At 44.2% G+C, this 19206-nt stretch overlaps 1 protein-coding gene across 3 annotated transcripts in view; it reads right to left on the bottom strand.

Annotated features, from left to right (window-relative positions):
* Window positions 1-19206, bottom strand: part of Cfap61 (cilia and flagella associated protein 61) — a 274915-nt gene that overhangs the window by 124134 nt on the left and 131575 nt on the right. For all 3 annotated transcript variants that reach the window (XM_087189031.1, XM_004841158.3, XM_087189032.1), the window contains one exon: window positions 1074-1201. In XM_087189031.1, coding sequence (XP_087045157.1) covers window positions 1074-1201 — 128 coding nt within the window. The remainder of the gene's footprint in view (window positions 1-1073; window positions 1202-19206) is intronic.

The raw sequence follows: 19206 nt of genomic DNA on the forward strand, positions 1-19206 counted from the left end.
TGGTGCAACCACTGTGGAAATCAGTATGGAGATACCTCAAAGAACTAGGACTGGAAGTCCCATTTGACCCCAGTATTCCACTGCTGGGGATCTTCCCCGAAGAATTAAAAGAATCATACCACAGTGATATATGTGTACCCACGTCCATAGCACCACAATTTGTAATAGCTAAAACTTGGAAGCAGCCCAAATGCCCATCAACTGGAGACTGGATAAAGAAAATGTGTTGTTGTTTTTTTTAATAAAATGGAGTACTACTCAGCCTTAAGCAATGAGAAATTAGAGACATTTATAGCTAAATGAATGCAGATTGAGGCGATAGTCTTAAGTGAAATAATTAGGACACACGTGTAAATATCAAATAGTTTCTCTAGTGTGAGAAACTGAAAGTGTAAATAAGGACTAAAAGGTATAATAGATAATGTGAAATAGGAAGAAAAGGGGCAAAGGGGAAGGGGAAGTGGGAGGGGTAGGGGCAAGGAAAGAAGGGAATGGAATTAATATGAGAAAATGAAAAAATGGAAACAAAGTCTTTGTAAATGGGGAAGGATGGAGGGGTTGAAGGGAGGGCAGGGGAAAGGTGAAAAATAAGAACCAAGAGAGATTATGTAAAGGTGCAGATTTCCAATGATGATTGTCATTATATTGTATACCTAAAATGTACCAATAAAATAATAGTTAAAAAAAATGAGTGTGGCTGTGTTCCAATAGAGCCTTATTCACAAAAGGAGGTGCAAGACAGATTTGGCCTGGGGGACTACAGTTTGTTGCCTCCCTCCATCTAGAATATTCCATGGATTCATTAATCCACATAGGCAAGGGTGTAGGCTGGCAAACAATCTGTTTTCTGAAGGGGCTCTCTTCAGGTGTAGAAAAAGAATTTATATTAGTTAAAAATAAAAAAATAAAAAAATAAAAATAATATGGAGAGGTTAGGGATGTAGCTCAGTGATAAAGCATTTGCCTAGCATGTGCAGACCTTGGGTTTAATTCTCTGTACAGCAAAACAACCAAGTTAATTAATGAGATAAAATAAAAATAAATTAATAGGTAAATAAAATAGAATCACTCACCAAAACACCAGTGTCTCTAGGAAGGAAATTCCAACACTGGAGGCACCAACCACAACAATCCTGGCATTGACAGTTATTTTAGGTTCCAACATTAGCTTTCTGTTTGTGTGGTTCAAGGCATAACCCAACTGGAAGAAACATACAGAGAGAAAGAGGGACTTGAGGGAAATCTGGCTGAGTCAGCAACCCCAGATCAGTAATTGTGTGGAATTATTTAATCATGACATACCTGGCAAATAATAACTTCCATGCAACTGCTATGGTGAAGTACATGGGAAGGTATTTTAAAGATGCTTACATGTTTGATTTGGATTTTTTTTTTTAGTTCTGGGAATTGAACCCAGGGCATAGTCCATCCTTGCCAAGTACTTTACCACTGTGTTATATCTTTGCCCTTTTATTTTAAGACAAGGTCTTGCTAAGTTGGTCTGACTAGTCTTGTACTTGCAATCCTCCTGCCTCAGTATCCTAAGTAGTTGGGATTACAGGTATGTGCCTTATTGCTGAGAGATATTTCATATAAACCTAACCTCAATGATAGAATGGGCAAGGGAAATAATCCCACAAGAACACAGTCAATCTATTTATTTGCTGAGAATTATAGTTCCATAAAATGTCCCAAGTCTTTCCTTATGTTCAAAGTTTCCCAAGACTTCTGGGTGAAAATTAAATTATATTAGTTGGATATTTGAAGATTGGTATTATCTCTTCATTTCCTTCAAGCTACTTAACACAGTACCTTATAGATAGGAGATGCTGAAAAATATTGGTTGAAAGACAAACATTTGTTCAATGTCATAAATGTGTTTAGTGAAAGGTTGTTCAATCTTTCAGATACCTCAGGGTTAAAGAGGACTCAGAAGCAAAGAAAGTAACTAATTCCTTTAACATCTATGTTTGCACAAATTACCTGGATTAGTTATTTGGTTGGTTAACTTTCCTGAAGAGGCTGCCATGGGAGCCTTTGATGTATAAAGCAGGGTTTTATAAAGAGGTGGGGAGGTATTCTTGAATGTCAGACTACATGCCAAAAGACTTCAGTTCTATTTTCCAAATCATTAATCAAACACATTTTATTGGGTGGTTTCTGTGTATCTGGACAATAATAAGAATTACAGCTGACTTCTCATCAGAAGCAATGGAGTCCAGAAGTCAGTGTAAAGGCCCTTATCCTTCTACTATTCCATTCCATTGTCATCACATCAGCATTAATAACCTCTATCTAGGTCAAAGGCTTCCACATTCTAGTAGGTCAAACATACTTTTTTTTCTTTCTTAAAATCCTGAGATTCTAGGAATTGAGAATCCATTAGGCTTATGGTAAAGTCCCATTTTAGGCTGGGTTGCCAGTCACCTTCCATGCCCTTAGTGGCATAAGTGTGGCCTTATGCTTTGCCTTTTACTAGGTGACACCTGAGATCAAGAGGATAAACCCCTCTTTCTAGCTCTAGAGAACGTAGCAACAAGGAAGTAGAAAAATGTCTTGAACCAAATAATGTATTTATGGGAATTTAAAACATATTTTGGGAGATTTTAGACTCCATCCATAGTTAACATTGCTGATGTCTCTGAAAGCATGTTTCATTCCCCACTGCCACCATTAATTCAGCACAGCATGGATTTTGGAAGAGATTGGGTTCATTCTCATCTTCAAGGAGGGACCTGAGTTGATATAAGTTGCATAATCCCATCCTTGCTTAACCACTGGCCAAGAGGAACTTGTGACTTATGTTAGCTTTATCATGGTAAAAGCCCAGGATATTTGTATGATGGTTGGAGAAGAGATTTCTTGCTTTCCAGATGACACAGGGTATAGTTGTGGAGGCTAAAATGGCTACAGCCATGATGCCACCAAGAGGAAAATCACCCTGGGTTGAAGCCTCAAGAGATTCACTGAGAAACAGAACAGGGATTCCTTTCAAAAACAACCTACAGCACTTGCTACCTTTGGAATCTTCAGTTATATCAGCAACATCCATCAGTCAGACATTGCCACCACAGTGCTGCCTAACAAATCACTCCAAAAATTCATTGGCCTGAAGCAATTGTCACTTATTCTTGTTTATCAATTGTCACTTACTCTTATTTAGCAGCTCAGGATCAGCTGAAAGTTGGATGATCAAAGGTGGATTCATTCCACTATATTTGGCTCTAGCCTGCATATTCTAGATCTGCTCACATTTCTCTTTTCTGATGAGAGGGAACAGAGGCATGTTTTTCTTGTGATATGGTAGGAGTGCAAGAAGAGTAGTTGAAAATAAGCAATTCCAGTGCAAATCATATGTCTAAATTGAATATCTATGAGGTGGGAAGGAAACTTAAAATCCTAGCAAAGGGCACAGTCCAGGGAGGAGTGAAAGGTGAGAAGGATGATAAAGCCTGCTACACTGCCTTGATTTTTTAGGCCAGTATTTTCTTTTGTATGTGTTATGGTTTGTGTCTAGTTGTCCCCCCAAAGCCTCGGGCGGTCATAGGCTTTTCAGAAGAGTCTGAATCTAGAGTGTGTGATGCTGGGATTAATTAGTGTGTGATTACTAAATCAGTCCACTAATTATTTTGGCACTGCCCTAATCCCTGTGGTCTGGATAAGATAAAAGGGGCAGAAAGATGCTGTTAAGGTTTCTTGTTGCTTTTGCTAACTTTCACTTGCCATGAATTGTTGCCCCTCTGCCATGTACCACCCTGCCTTGGAGTCAGCCAATTATGGACTGAAATCTCTACAAACTGTAAGCTAAATAAACCTTTCCCCCTTTAACTTTGGGTGTTGGGTATTTTGTTTCAGTAATGAGACTAGCGTAACTAAGACCGTATGCAACTGAAAACTACCTATAGTAATATACTTTCTAAGTTAAAATAATGGATAAGTGAAAAAGTACACATTCTTTAAATAAATGTCAGTTCTGATTTGCTTTACGAGAACTTCCCAGGTCAGGTCAATGAAGAATTGTATAAGAAATCTACTTCATACTAGTCCATGTGGGCATCTCAGTGCACTGTGCTCTGATTAGTTCCCAAGACCAGCAGTTACAGGACACTCACTCTAGCCAGCCTCAAGTGTAGTGTGTAGGGTAAGGAAGGAAGGAAGCACATATGTGCTTATGGTGTCATCTGATCACAGGTCTAATGAACAGATCTTATATCCAAGCATCTTGACAGGGGTCAGAAACCCAGCTTCCTGCTACACCAGGTAGCTCAGACGTCCCCTCTGCTGCCAGAAGTGGAAGCTGACATTGAAACATGGACAGTAATGAAATTCCCTGATAAAGAATTATACCGCATTTATGAAACAGCTCCAGTGTCAAGGACACAAAGGCAGCCGGGGACCAAACAGAATGGCTTTTGTTTCCCACACAATAGCTTTAACACTAACAGCTGCTAGGCCTCAGAAATCACCTTTCTAACTGCTAAACACACAAAGTGGCCTCGGGGTGTCAAGAGGTGGCTATCACTACCAGCACTGGCATTGTCTCAAGAGAGGGACTGGGTATCTCAATGATTCATGGGAAATTCAATTTTGTGCTCGTTTTAATTAAAAACATATCCATCGTCAGGTACGATGAAATCTTCCATCCTGAAAAAAATCACCTTTTTAAAATTATTGGATATGATTTTAAAGTCTCAAAAAATTTTCCCAGCCTGGAAACCTTTCCCAGTGGCAACTATAAATGAGGATTGCATCTATTGTTTTGGAAAGGATTTATTTTGCCCATAAGCAGAAAGCACAGGCCATTTTTTAATGAAAGCAGAATATTTCCTTCCTTTATGTCCCAAATTTAATGGGAAAGGAAAACAGGGATGGAAGACCCCCTGAGTCATCCAAGCATGTCCAGTTCTCCACTGACCATCCACTGAAAATGGGCCACAAATTCGGGGATCCTCTTTGGGTCATGATTTCCTTAATGATAAAGTAATAAAAGCCCCACCTATTGTCTCACATTTTATGGACAAAAATTGAATGTGCCTTAGTAAGTGATTTCAAAGATTGAATAGAGGGGACTATAGGCTACTTAGCTGTGTTATACTGGTGATAGGAGGGTGGGAACCCAGGCTCTTGACCTCTACATCCCTTCCAGACATTTCTCATTCCAGTTTCAAATGACACTAAGTTTTTTGGTTTTGTTTTCTGTAGTACTGGAAATGGAACCCAGAGGTACTGGAGCACTAACCTAAACACCAGCCCTTCTTATTTTTTTATTGTGAAAGAAGTAAGTTCTTATTAAGTTGTCCAGGTTGGACTCAAACTTGACACCCTTCTGACTCAGCCTCCTGAGTATCTGAGATTACTGCTGTGTACCACCTTGCCTGGCCTAAGTTAGCAATTTAGACAAAGGGGCAATTTTCATCATAGACATCAACACATATCCCAGCAAGAAGAAATAACTCATATATATATCATGATCCAGATGCTGACCTTGTAAGTTAAAAGAAATGTTCCTTAAAATTGATGGCGACTCTCATAATAAGTTTAAGGTACAAACATTAAATTCCATCCCTTAGGGAGGTAAGGACAGGGGTAATATGTGATAGATACACCTGTCAGGAAATTCTAGAGCAGAGCTCTAGGGGCAGAGGAATGGGGAGGACTAGGGTGGAGGGAAACAGAGAAGAAAGTTTAGGTGGGAGGGAGAGGGGCTGAGATGAGAAAGTTGGGGTCAGTGATGAGCAAGTATTTAAGTTTTAGTCCCTTTATCTGTCATTTCCTGTGAGCTTCTGAGAACAAAAGTCAGCCCTGTGAGTGGAGAGTCACTGGAGGGGGTTTTGGTTACTTTTACTTATTTTGTCTGCCACACTCCAACTAGGCTTGTTTGCTCCTTGGGGCCAGGAGCTGGGTCTTGGTTTTCTGAGGCATTTATTTTATTTCATCTGAACAATTCCTGCAATGTATTTTGGGCCATTTGATAAATGGTGAAAGAATAAGTACATTAAATTTGGATCTCATGAACCCCTTTTAAAGGGTGCTGATGCCATTTTTACTACTAAGATTGTTTGAGGGTTCTTTTCCAGTTCTTTATGTGGCCAAATGAATGATCTGGATACATTGAGAACTACTTAGGATTAAATCTGATAGTTGAGTTTATGCCATAACTCACATATATTTATCAATAGCTTTGAGTTTTATGGATGTTTATTATCTGTTCTGTGTGCATAAAAATTCATCAAATGTAACCGTAGCTGATATGCATAAGCTTGAATTGTGTTTCTACACCTGGTTTGGTTTCCCTTCTACACTTAACATGTGTTAGAATGATGACAAAAGCAATATTAAAACTCAATTTCAGCAATAAATTCAAAAGCAGAAGTCACTAAAACTATAAATAGGCTACTAAATTGGGAGCTGGAATATAAATGATGCCACCAAGAAATGCCAGGTTCACATTAAAGTGAAGCATGGCACTATGGTGAATTTTTTTCTAATGACAATTAGCCTTTTGAGGTGACAATCAGCCTCCCAGATGATTAGACTGGATGTCATTAGCCTGGTGGCAAGGTTTTGGTCTGTTTTCTTAATCCTGCTACTGGCTGAGATTCTAAGCCTCTTGTCCCTAAATATCAGTTTCCTCAGGTGTAAAATGGAAGTAAATTAAGCCAGCCTCTGCTTTCCTCAGTGGCAAATGCGGAAACTGTTCATTAAAAAATGTCTATAGATACAGTACTTTCAGCTTTTCAGGCAAAGATGTTACACAAGGTAAAATTGCACATCCTCACTGCCATTCTCCATATGAAAGGCAAATCTTTGAAACATACATTTTAAAAGGGCAAAACAATGAGCTCAATTTTCAGCACACACCCATGTGTATATGTTTTCTTCTTGCAGAAAGCTCCCAAGAACTTCAAAGGGATCTCTGTCCATGCAGGGAAATGGAAGAGGGAGAGACTCAAACTCATTAGGAATAAAATTTCTGAAATCCTTAATAAGCCACCTCCTGCCTGATGAATGTAATTTTCCTCTGTGCATCTCCATTCTCTCTTTTCCCTTTGAGAAGTCCTGCATTTTTCCAATTTGAGCAAAACAAATGAAGACAGATTGACAGGGCTGCAAGTGTTGGCCAGGCTGCAAAGTTCAGAGTTTATAAGTGGCCCTCTCTGAAACACAGTGTTGCAATGTTTACCAAATAAACAAAAGGAAGGGGCATAGACTCTTGGAACACAACCAGCCCCCAAAGTGCAATGTCAAAAAGCCTTTCTACTGAAAGTATTTTAAAGGTTCAAATGTAGATATGAACACCAACCTCTTCTCTCTCCTGGGAGGCCTGTCAAGGTGTAGCTTGGAGCCTTGCTTTAGGAAGGATTCTCTTAACTTTCTTCTTGGTTGGGGGCAGTGGGAGACCCTCACAATTTCATAGCTCTAGCACTTCCATGAATGCAGACTGTTGTGTCCGTGGTGTCTGCTGAGTGTAACAGTGACTCAGGGACACTGGAAAGAGGTGCTCAAAGCCATGCCATGTGGGGGTCACCACTTGACCTGCTCGCTGTAACATCCCCACCACTGCACCAGGCACACCTGGAGCGCTCACTGAGTGTTCAGGAAGTGGATGGAGTGCTCACTTTTGTCTCTGCAAGATTATTAACACTACTCACAGGAAGTCATTTCTTTAAAGAATGATCACACCTTTTAATTCCTTTACAACCTCCACATTATTCCAGCAAAGTGTGGATGCTCCATAGATTCTCGTGGTCTTCTCCCACTAAACTGAATCCTAGCTAAAGAAGGAAGATTCTGGGTCCATTGTAGTTGGGCTCTGCTGCATGTAACAGGCAACCTTAAAGGCTTACAGCTTAAATAGGATGAAAGATAATTTCTCTCGAATCTAAAAGAAAGCTGGAAATATACAATCCAGGGCTATTGGAACAGTGCCCCAAGCTGACCAGAGATCTGCCCACTTCATATCCTCCTGCATGGCTTCCATCCCCTGGGATGGGCCAGATGCTTACTGGAGATCCAGACATCACAGCCTCGTCCCAGGAAGCAGGAAGGAAAAAGGCCTTCCTTCTGGCTGAGTAACTGACTCCCTCTGAGTTTTTCCAGAGTTCCCCTCCAATGACTTCTAACTCATGGCAGACATAGGGAGAATAGGGAATGTGTTTTCTCAGTCAGGTGCATTGCTGCCTTGAATAAAATCAAGATCTTGTTACAAAGTCTAAAGGAAAGTGTGGGTGCTGGGCATAATTCCCGGTCTGTAACTATTAACTATAGTGAGTTAATTCCTTTAATTTACATTTTTCTCCTATTTCTCTTACCTACCCCTTCTGTCCCTGCTCCTACATCTATATTTTCTGCCTAGCTGTCATCATAATTTTGCAGATGTTTTGAAACATTAAAATTATCAACAAAGCTGGGTGTAGTGGTACATGCCTATAGTCTCAGCACTCGGAAACCTAAGGCAGGAAAATTGCCATGAGTTTGAGGCCAGCCTGGACTACATAGTGAGTTCAAGCCAGCCTGTACCACACAGCGAGACCCTGTCTCAAAAAAGCAAGAAAAAAAAAATCAACAAAATGATTGATCTCTGTACCTGTGACCATAGAACATTTCTATTAGAAAAAGTGTGCTGGAAGTTGAATTGAGTGGCTTTATTGAATTTCACCCCTTCTGGTTTGCACATTTTACCCAGGTTAGCATTCCCAAGCTCAGTCTTGCAGCCAATGGCATCTCAACAGTCGTAGGCAGCTAGGCAGCATTAGTGACACAGCTGTCTTCACTCGTGCACAGGTGACTGGGTCATGGCTGCTCATTGTCATCACTTTGAGAGTTGTGTGTGTTATGTGTACAATATATGTTGAGTTTAACTGCTCCTGACAATGTCTTTAAAAAGATTAAGGCATGATTTGGCATTGAAATAAACACTTATTGTTGTTGCCATAAAGGACCAGAAACTGAGCAGCAGGGTACAAATTTGATATTAGTAGACCAAATATTAGCCACTGGAGGAGTGACAGTAATTTCATATTTTCTTGCAATGTAAGTATTTGACTGCTTTCCAGGAGCAAATAGAAGGTGACAGACGGCCACAGGTAGGTGAAGCCATGTTAAATTCTGTTACTGGGGACACATGCAAAAAATGTTCTCAGCAGTAGGCAGATAATGGGATTGAAAGAACATAAACTGCCACTAGTCTCTGAACAGATGAAAGAAATTTCAGAGCAATGACTTACACGACTGATTCATATGCCATTCAAGACTCTCTTGCAGACACTGTCTCACTGTTTATTTGGTTACTGTTTTTCTTAATGGTACATAAGATAAAGGCATATCTTACACCTGATGGTGTCTCACACTTGATGTGCTAGGTGGTTAATTCACTTGATTTTGATTAAAAACAACTCTGAAGAAGTAGTTCTGATAATCATTGGAAAAAGTGACTCTGTGCTATGCAGAAGTATGGCAAGGGAGGCCGCTGAGGACTGCAGGGACACCAGGACTCGTGAGTTCTCACTCCAGGGTCCATCCACACGCGTGCTGTGAGACTGTCTGGCCTGAGCCTCTCTGGGTCTCTCCTGTCCACTGGGCAGTGGCAAGTGGTCAGAGATGTCCTCTGCACTGCTGAGATGGAACCTGCCTGCTATTCAGCTGTCATGCCTGTAGCATCTCCAAGAGTGTCAGCCACAAGCTGGAGACAGGACTTCTTGGGGTGAGCACAGAGGGCAAAACAGAAAGAAACTGATGGCAGGGAAACAGTTTATGCAACCAGTTACCTGACTCACACTGTCTGAAAGCACAAACTACCAGTGCATTCTGCCCCCGCCCCTCTCTCTCATGTGTGTGTGGTGGGGCACAGACTTTTGCACTGAGCTATGTCCCCAATATTCCCCCACCACACACACACCTTTTTAAAAAATTTTAAGATAGGCTTGCTGATGCTAAACTGCACAAGCTGGGCTTGAATTTGCAATCCTCCTGCCTCAGCCTCACAAAGTGCCAGGATTACAGGCCTGTGCCAGCAGCCCAGCTATATATGTATCTCTTAACACACACACACACGTGTGTGTGTGCACACATATGCACATGCACACGCACACACTGGCTACCTAATCATTTTCAATTTTCTGTCCCTCTGAAAAAAGCACTTGTGCTCGGTCAGGATGTGAGCACAGCCTCAGAGGCTGGAATACCTTTCAAAGGGAGGGACACCAGGCTTCCTGTTCAATAGTGTGCTTTGAAAATGATGGCATTTTCATACAGGTATCCAAGAGCAAAAATTGTCCTTCCATGTAAAGTACATCAAAAGGAGAAAAACCTGAAGTCCCCCAAACCTGTCTTCCTCTCCATCCATGCACAAAGAACACTTTTTTTGTACCGGGGATCAAACTCGGATCCTTGTGCTTTCAAGGCAGACTGCGGAATCACTGAGCTAAATCCCTGGTGAAAAAGAACACTTCTAACAGCTAATGTAAGGGTTTCTCCTGGGTCAACCCATTCTCTGGCACTGCTGTGTGTCCTATGATCCAGTTCAGTTCTGACTTGGTCTCCCTGGGCTCAGTCCTCATCTACTTTGAAGCTTATCATGAGCCTGCACTGTCGTCTTTGCCTCTGCTCAACAGGCAGTGAGTTGGAGGATCCGTGGCCTCTTCCTCCTTAGGTTTGATATCCCCATGGAACTCAGAACACTTTGTTTCCTGGATCTTGAGTTTGTTGCCCAGGGAGAGGAGTCAGGAAGGTCCAGGTGCCCAGGGCCATGAGGGGAGATGGCCAGGTGGGCATCTCCTGCTCCCCAGGTGCACCACTCTCCTGCCCCTCCACCCCTGTGCCCACCAGGATGTGCTCCAAGCCCCTTTGCTTGAGCTTCCTATGGCTGCTTCATCTCACAAGCCTGATTGATGAAATCATTGGCCACTAGTGAGTGAAGTTGATTTCTAGCTCCTTCACTTCCCCAAGGCTGGCAGGGTTGACCCAACATCATTTCAAGGCGACTTTCCATAAGGAGATAGGCAAAATCTCTCTCTCTTTTTTTTTTGGTACCAGGGATCAAACTTGGGTCCTTGTGCTTGGGAGGCAGGCGGTGGAACCACTGAACTAAATCCCCGGCTAAAATCTCATTGGTTTATAGGCTTTGGTTACCATCTCTCTTGTGATTGCTCAGGTCAGAACTTATATGTAAACAACTTGGGCTTTAGTTTGGACCTGTAGCATATGTGGCCTGCTGTCTTTTCTTTAACCCTAGTAACAAAGGAAGTCTAATTTGTTAGTGGAAAATGTAAGCACATGTGTGAAGCAATTCTGAGGGAACCTAATGACTTATTCAGTATCCTAAAATTCTACCATCAAATTGTTAATATAGAGCTTAATTCAACAAATACATACAGAATATCTACTGTGTGCCAAGCACTGGCCCATGTGCTGAGGTGTGAATAAGGCAGCCCTTGTTTTAAGGAAATTTTACTAGCTAGGGACACAAGCAAATAAATAAAATGCAGGACAAGTGAGAAGGGCAAAGTATCAGGAAGCTACCGCTGTGTAACAAATGAATCAAAAAAAATGTAGCAGATTAAAAAGCATTCATTTAGCAGCAGGGAAAGTCAGGGAAGGCTTCCTGGAGAAAGTGACCACTGAGCTGGAGTTAGAAGGATCAGTGGGATATTTTCTGCTGGACAAGAGAGAGAACAACATTCTGGATGAGAGGGAGAACCAGGGCAAGGGTTTAGAAGAGCAAACTGCTGCTGAAGAACAGGCTGGCCCTTGTGAGTGGGGTCCAGATCATGCCGTGGGGGCAGCCTGGGAAGGAGGAGACAGAATAGAGGGGCCTGGGCAGTGTAAGGATACCAGGGAGGAGCAGGGGTCGGGATAGAAGATGAAGGGAAGCCTGCTGGCCAGCCTTGTGCTCCTGCCACCTCCCGTTAGCCCATACAACTTGGCAAATCTGTGGATACAGTTAGGTGAGAACTCCTATGGGTTGCTGGTCGGGCTGGCTGCTGGCTTAGGCCTTGGGTCCCTTTTCAGGAAGACCACATAGCCAAGAACTTCTGTCCAAGTGTGTGCAGTTCTATGCTTGCAACATTTCAGCCTCATGCCCTGCCCACCACTGCTTTGGTTTTGCTCTCGGATGTTTCCAACACACACTGACATGCCCAGGAAATAGGCTGTCACATGTGACCATCTGTAATGTCCAGTGGGGGCCTCTGTACTCAATGTTCACCTTTTAATTAGCCTCCTCATTTCTGTTGACCTCCAAGTCTGGCTCTGATTTAGTTGGAAGAAATTAGGCATTTCTCTTTCATCTCAATGCAAACAATGGTCTGTATTCTCTTTCACGTGACTTTAAAATTTTGCACACCAAAAGGCTCACCCAGCCTATTGTAAAAGCAGTGGACAAAGAGTGTTTGGAAAGAATAAGACTTTCTGAAAATTCCTACAGTGTATGCTAAGACTGCAAACAAAGTTCAAAGGAATTTGGTCAGAATCAGAAGACTCGCCTCTTGGTTCAAGAGAAGGATTCAGAGGGAGGAATCAAACAAATCCATCTCCTTTTTAAATTGAAATGAAAAGGGAGCATTACAGATGGCAAAGCCAAGGGAGGCATGGGAAGGGCGCAGAACCACAGTCCTGGAGGGGCCCGCTGAACCAGAGTCCTGGGACCTTTTATCTGGAGAACACCGAAGCCTGACCTTGGTCATTCCTGCTGCTAACTGTTGTGCAGTGAGGAGCCTGCAGCGGGAAAGACATTGGTCCAAAACATCCCCTCTTCCCTGTGGCTCTCTGAACCCATCTCTGGGGACTCTGATAGCACTAAAAGAGCACCAACTCCATGATCTCAGTGGAAAGTTTCCCAATCAAAGCAAGATTTGAAATAGCTGAAGGTATGAAAACAAACACAAATGGCCTTGGCAAAGCTGCTGTCATTAATTAGCATCAGGGGTCCCGGGGACTGGGGGCTGCCTGCTAGATGACCTCCTGGTGCAGCTATGGCTTTCAAGGAGTCTGAGGCTCACATGCAAAATGAAACTGGAGTCCTGGGGAAAATTCCCTCTTTGCTCACTCTTTGGATACTCAAATGCAAAGTAGTTTCCAAACAACCCCCTAGCGGCCCTGGGAGCGGGAGGGAGGAGGCAAGCATGTTATGCTGTGATTCACAGCACTCGCCTCTGACATCACCCTTCAGTGTGAAGATGGGTCACGTACTTTTAATTTCTCACACGCACGCCAGCCGTAAACAGTCCCGGCGCCTGTGTTAATGACACCATCTGCCGCTTTCCATAACTGTGTGGTGTGCGGCTTCCAAACAAGATGTAGTGGCAGCAACACATGAAACCCACTGACATTTACAGTAAGGAAACACACCGTCAGCCATCGGCTTGGCATAAAAGTGTGTGCGCCACTGCTGTGGCTCCAAAATCGTCACCTTTGCCAGCCGAGCAAAGGTGCAATAAATAATGGATCTTAAGCCATGCGTGTACCACCAAAGCATTAAACATTTATCATGCAGGCACAATAGCATTTTAAGCAACAGTTACGACTTGAAAAATTGATGCCACTTTTGAGGATTGAATGAAAAACATTTAGTGTAAGCTTTAATGATTTTTAATATGGTTCAGCATTGAACACGAGGATTCTTTTTTAATTTCTAGTTTTTAGTTAAGCATGATTATATATGTGTAAATATCTCTTTTATAATACTTTTCTCTTGAAAAACAATCACTTTATGCTCTTTGTTAAAGAAATGCTAAAAGTTATAACCGAACGCTTTGATGCAAAGAATTAATTTTTAAAACCCCTTTTTAAACCTAAAAATGGCATAAGAAAGGTCCTTTAGGAATCAAATGGTATTCTTCCCTTTAAAATCCTTAATGGATTAGTCTGTCATGGTTGCAATTAATTTTAATTTTGGATTAAGGAAACAAATGTAAAGTCAAAACCAACAAAATCCCTTGAGCAACCTAGCCACAATTGTCCAGAATTCTGTCCCTTTAAAACACTTGCCCACAGCATGCCAGGAATTTTCATTTATGTGTGTGTTCTAGGAGTGCCTGTTGCTTTAAGGGGGAAAAAGGAAATAATTTAAAATACAGATAGTTGGAGGATGGAACGGAGCATGGTTATGGAGGAATTAGCAAAGGTTTCTGTTTGGTCCAAAGGAACAAGGAGAAACCTTGGGGGAAACTAGCTATTCACTTGCATGCTGGACAGGGAGCCGTAGAGTGGGAGAAGGGGGTGGGTTCTGTGCAATCAGGGGCTCACTCGGGATGTTAACCAGAAGCAGAGTTGGGATGGGGACCTAACATCAAAAGGCTGTCACAACCGCTGTGTCGAGGACGGGTCTCCACCATAACACAGTCTCCACATGGAAAGTGATTATCCAGCAAGATAGCACACAGTGAGCACACTCACTCACTCAGAAGTGAAGCTTGGGGAAGGTGATTGGATTACGGGGTGCTACAGCTGGCTTGGTGTTAGGAGGTAGGTTCTGGTTGGTTTAAAGTAAGAGGTCACTAGGGGCATGACCTGAAGCATGTAACTCCCTCCCCAGCTCCTCCCACCTCTCTGCTTCCTGTGTGCCATGAAGTGAGCAGCTTTACTCTACCAGACCTTTCTACCAGGCCGTTTCTGCCTGAAGCCAGTTGACCATGCATGGACTGAAACTTTTAAAAGATGACCCAAAATAAACCTCTCTTCAAGTTGTATGTGTCGGGTTTTGTGTCCCTAGTGATGAGAAAGTGACTACACCTTGCCTGCCATGCACACCTGAAACAGGAGGCAGGTGGAGCCTTCTGGAAGAGAGCATCCCTGCTGGGGGAGGGGAAAAAGTCTGCAGACCACAGCAGGGGCTGGGGTGTGTGCCCTGCTCCTGAAGAATTCTGATCTGCAGAAGTCACTGTGCGACTCTCTGCCTTCCTCTCCAATGGCAACTGTTGTCTAAACAGGCCCAGGGCATGGTCCCTTTCTTTGTGTATCTGGGGACAGAAATCCAAGGCTTGGTCAGCACAGTGGGTCTGTGCTGGTGGCAGGCTGGCTGCTGAGGACAGTGTCTAAAGGGGGTGTCTGTCCTTTGGAGAACTGAGTTGAGAGTTAGCAGCAGGGATGGAATGGGCTGCTTGGGTGTCACAGGGATGGAGGTCATTATGATATCCACAAATATGAGCCTACTTCTGCTTCTAAGTCATGAGGGAGAACACCACAGCCAGATGGTGGATGGCTTCTGTCCCTTCACTCCTTAAGCACAGGGACGTGTGGCAGGGGGTTCCACGGTGTGAGCAAGTAGCCTGAGTTTCATCTAGGTGCCCACACATCCCTATGACACAGAGGAACAACTTCATGGGTTAACTGTGGTGGGCTCATGTGCAAGTTAACCCAGTCCCCCAGGACTGTTGTCTTGTTTCCGAAATAACACATATTGGTTGAGTCTTGACGTTAAAACAAAAGCATCAAATATGGGAATTTTTTTTAAAGCAGTTTCTCTAACAAATATTCTTTGAGAGGCCATACACTCACCCTGCTCTTCCATCTGTCCTGAATTAAAATAATTAATTTAAAATCTTCCTAGGGTTGTAGCTCTTTCTGGCTCTATATTCTGCAGATGACTCCCTGGGCTCCGCAACTGGGAGAGATCAGTGTATAGCACCAGGAGAGGCTCACACATTTCTTTCAAAGTTACGTCAGCTCCTGCAACACTTTTAAAATCCTGCTTCTGTATGAGAGAGAGAGAGAGAGAGAGAGAGAGAGAGAGAGAGAGAGAGAGAGAGAGAGAGGAATTATAGAGAAAGAAGGAGAAACAGAAGGAAAGAAAGGATAGAGAAGAGAAAGAGGGGAGAAAGAGAAGAAAAAGAGAAAGAAGTAGAAAGGAGGAACAATAAAGGGAGAGAAGGAAAGAAAGGAGAGAGAGGATAGAGGAGAGAAAAAAAAAAGGAGAAAGAGACTCCACACCAGCAAAACAGCTCTTCTGGAGGGTGTGATGAAAACAGTTAACAATGAAGGGAGAGGAACAAAAAGCCATTCAACAGACTCATGTCACTCTGCCCAAGTGTGGATGCATTTTTCTTGTTAATTACATCACCTATTCTTTCCTTATATTGATAATTACATAATTACACGAAACAGATGGGTGGTAGAATGCACCCAGATGGTAAGAATGTAAACAGGCTTACAAATTGCTTGTTCTTGAGCATATTAAAAAGAATTATTCAATAATACATAGATTTCTATACTCTCCACATCTGTCAAGGTGCTTTCAGAATGGCAGTATTGGTCAGTTTCTTGTCCTCCCTAGGAATTCCTGGGACACCAAACACTGTGGAGGTGATGTACTTTTAACCTCTGCCAAACATCTGGATGCACATGTTTGTTTCCCCTTTTTAGGAAAGGGGAAAACTCTTTTGTAAAACAGAAACTGGTGTGGCATGGAGTCACAGCTACCCACGAGCTGCAGAAGGGAGAAAGAAAGGGGACTGAGCTCCAAGATCACCCTGCAATGTTTTAATTGCATCCTGTGGGCTTCCTTCAGGAAATGCTTTAAAATTAATTATGAAGTAAAGGTCACAGGCATCTGTGCTGTGCCTGCTGGGTGTGCAGGGCAGTGTGCCGCCCTGGGGTCTGCAGGGACATGTAGCTCCTGTTTGCACCCTGGCATCAGCAGAGGATCCTGCCCAATGCATGACCTCCACGTGTTCTACACAGCCATGTGGGCCTGGGCCTGGGCCTGGGCCTGATGAGCTGTGGGGCATCCCTCACAGTAGAGGGATGACAGCAGAGTGCCACTCTATTAGGGGCAGAGCTGTGCTTTTGAAGAAAGCAGGACATGGAGACAAATGGTGGGGTGGCCAGAGAAGGCTCAGGAGGGGCAGCCTGGGCAGAGAGGGATGGCTGAACCACAAGGTCCCAGGACCAGGCTCTGTGCCTACTGCCTGGGCAGTGGTGGCACAAAGGTGTGCTCCTGGAGGGGGACACCAGGGGCCCTTCATCCACAGAGTCCTGCCTCTCCTCATGCCCTGGGAAGCAGGATCTCAGTGGGCCACCTGAGGGGGCACCATCCTGTGCGCACAGCCTGCAGAGTGGGCAGGAAAGACCATGGGAGGAGCCTGTGAGCACAGGGCCAGGCCCCCTGCAGAAGACTCAGGACAAAGGGCCAGAGCCTGCCACCTGTATCCTCCCACCTCTGGCCTTCGTCCCTTCCTTCAGGGTGATCTGGCTGGCCTGGCACATGCCTGTTCTCTCCCTGAGGACCCAATGGGCTTGGGACCCACCAGCACAGGCAACCAAGGACACAGTGAGTGAGAAACAAACTCCAATCCTTGCCCATGGTGCATCATTCTGTGGGACACTAGCTTGCTAGGTAGGGATCTGCTCTGTGGTGCCTTGGGACACATCATGCCAAATTCCGTTTCTAGGTCAACGTCACCTTGACCCACAGAAATGTCATCCTTGGGGCAGTGCATGGTAGTGAAACAGGGTGCTTTGGTAACTGGAGCCTCCTGATAGTGACTGGAAGTTCAGGCTGGAAGCCCCTGCAGTTTAAAACCAGAAACTGCCACGAAAACCTCAATTACAGGGATGTCCACAGTGACAACTCCAATGCCCTGAGTTACACAGGGACACACCACATGTACAGCCCAGGAAAGGAGCAGACAGCTAGAGGCTGAGACATAGGGGTGTCAAGTGTAGTTTAGGTTCATTGCCATGGGCTTTGGCCACCAGAAGGCTCCTGATGCACCCCCCCACAAAAAAAACCTATGCTACATCCAAGTCACGTTTGATTAATCCACAAGCAGCAATAAAACTCTAGACAGCTCCCATGTTCCCCTCCCCAACACACACAGGTTCCAAGTCCTGTCTGTTTTCTTCCTGCTTATGCAGGTAGTCACTGTGGAGGTCTTGACATCAGTAACTCAAAGCAGTGACATTCAGGGTGAAGGTCTTGCCATACCTGGGCTCAGTCCTAGGAGCAGCCCAAGAATGGAGGGCTGAGGCCTCAGGCTGCATCTATGAGGGTGACACTCAGGTCCCCGAAGTGGCCTGCAGGGGAGTAGGCACTGCCCTTTCTCAGCCCTGGTTCCTCCTTTGCCCAAAGGATCGAGGAAGCCATTTCCCCTGGAGATTTGGTGAGTGTGTAAGGAATGTCATTGTGTGAACTCAGACCTTTGTGATAATTACTAAACCAGGAGACCTCCAATCCAGTCAAGGTCAGTGGGACCACGAAGGCTGCCCAGGCCCCAGTGTGCTCCTCCTATTCTTCCACACAGCCCAGGAAAGCACATCCAAATCTTCAAAATGAGTACTTATCAGCAGACTAAAACACACATAAGCCTTCATGAAGACCTGAAAGTGAGATTCTGATGCTTTGTAACCCATGCCTCTCTGGGCAGAACAGCACACATGATGGTGTGTCTCACAGTCCTCCCCCAGGCCACCCACTGTCATGGCTACCATGTTTATATTTGACTCCTGCCCAGTCCCTGTTGTCCCATGAGCCCTCCTGACAGTTGGGTCAAGTGGCTGCCAGGGGTGCTGGGCCTGGCAGAGCTTCTGTGCACTCTGTTTCCAGGAGACAGAGCCTGGATGCTGAGCAACCAAGAGAGGCCACCAGCCTGCAGTGAGCTTCACAATCAGCCATGTCAGGAACCCACACAACAACCACTGACACTGCGTCCATGATAAGCAAGACAATTACAGCTACCCCACTCCTTGGTGCTACACCGTATTGTAAGGATCATGGGCATCAGCAAACTCCACAGAAGACAGACTACCTGGCTACACCATCTCCTCAGTGTCCTTCTTTGATCTACAGCCTCAAATGCCCCAGGTCGCTAAGAAGGGCTCCTTGCTTTGCCCAGGTGGGCACCAAGATGGCTGAGCCATTCTCTTCTTCCAGCCAGAACTTTTCCCTCTTCTTCCACCCAGGCATGCTGGCAGACCTCTGTAATCCCAGCACTCTGGGAGGCTGAGGCAGGAGGATTTTGAGTTCAAGCCCAGCTTGGGCAACTTAGCAAGACAGTGTCTGAAAAAAACAAAACAAAAAAAGCTGGAGATGCAGTTCAGTGGGAAGGCCCTGAGTTGAATAAAAATAAATAAATGAATACTTTAAAAATAAAAATAGCAGGAGAAGCAGAGCTGCCCCCAGTGCCGAGGAGGTGAGCTTTCTGAGCAGTCATACTACCATTCCAAGTGCCTAGGAGCAGAGCCACCCCCCAGCACCCAGGAGGAGCCTTT

This window comes from Heterocephalus glaber, unplaced genomic scaffold (genome assembly GCF_053883595.1).
Source record: "Heterocephalus glaber isolate CG9 unplaced genomic scaffold, H.glaber_assembly_v1.0 deba00001532, whole genome shotgun sequence".
NCBI classification, from domain to species: Eukaryota; Metazoa; Chordata; class Mammalia; order Rodentia; family Bathyergidae; genus Heterocephalus; species Heterocephalus glaber.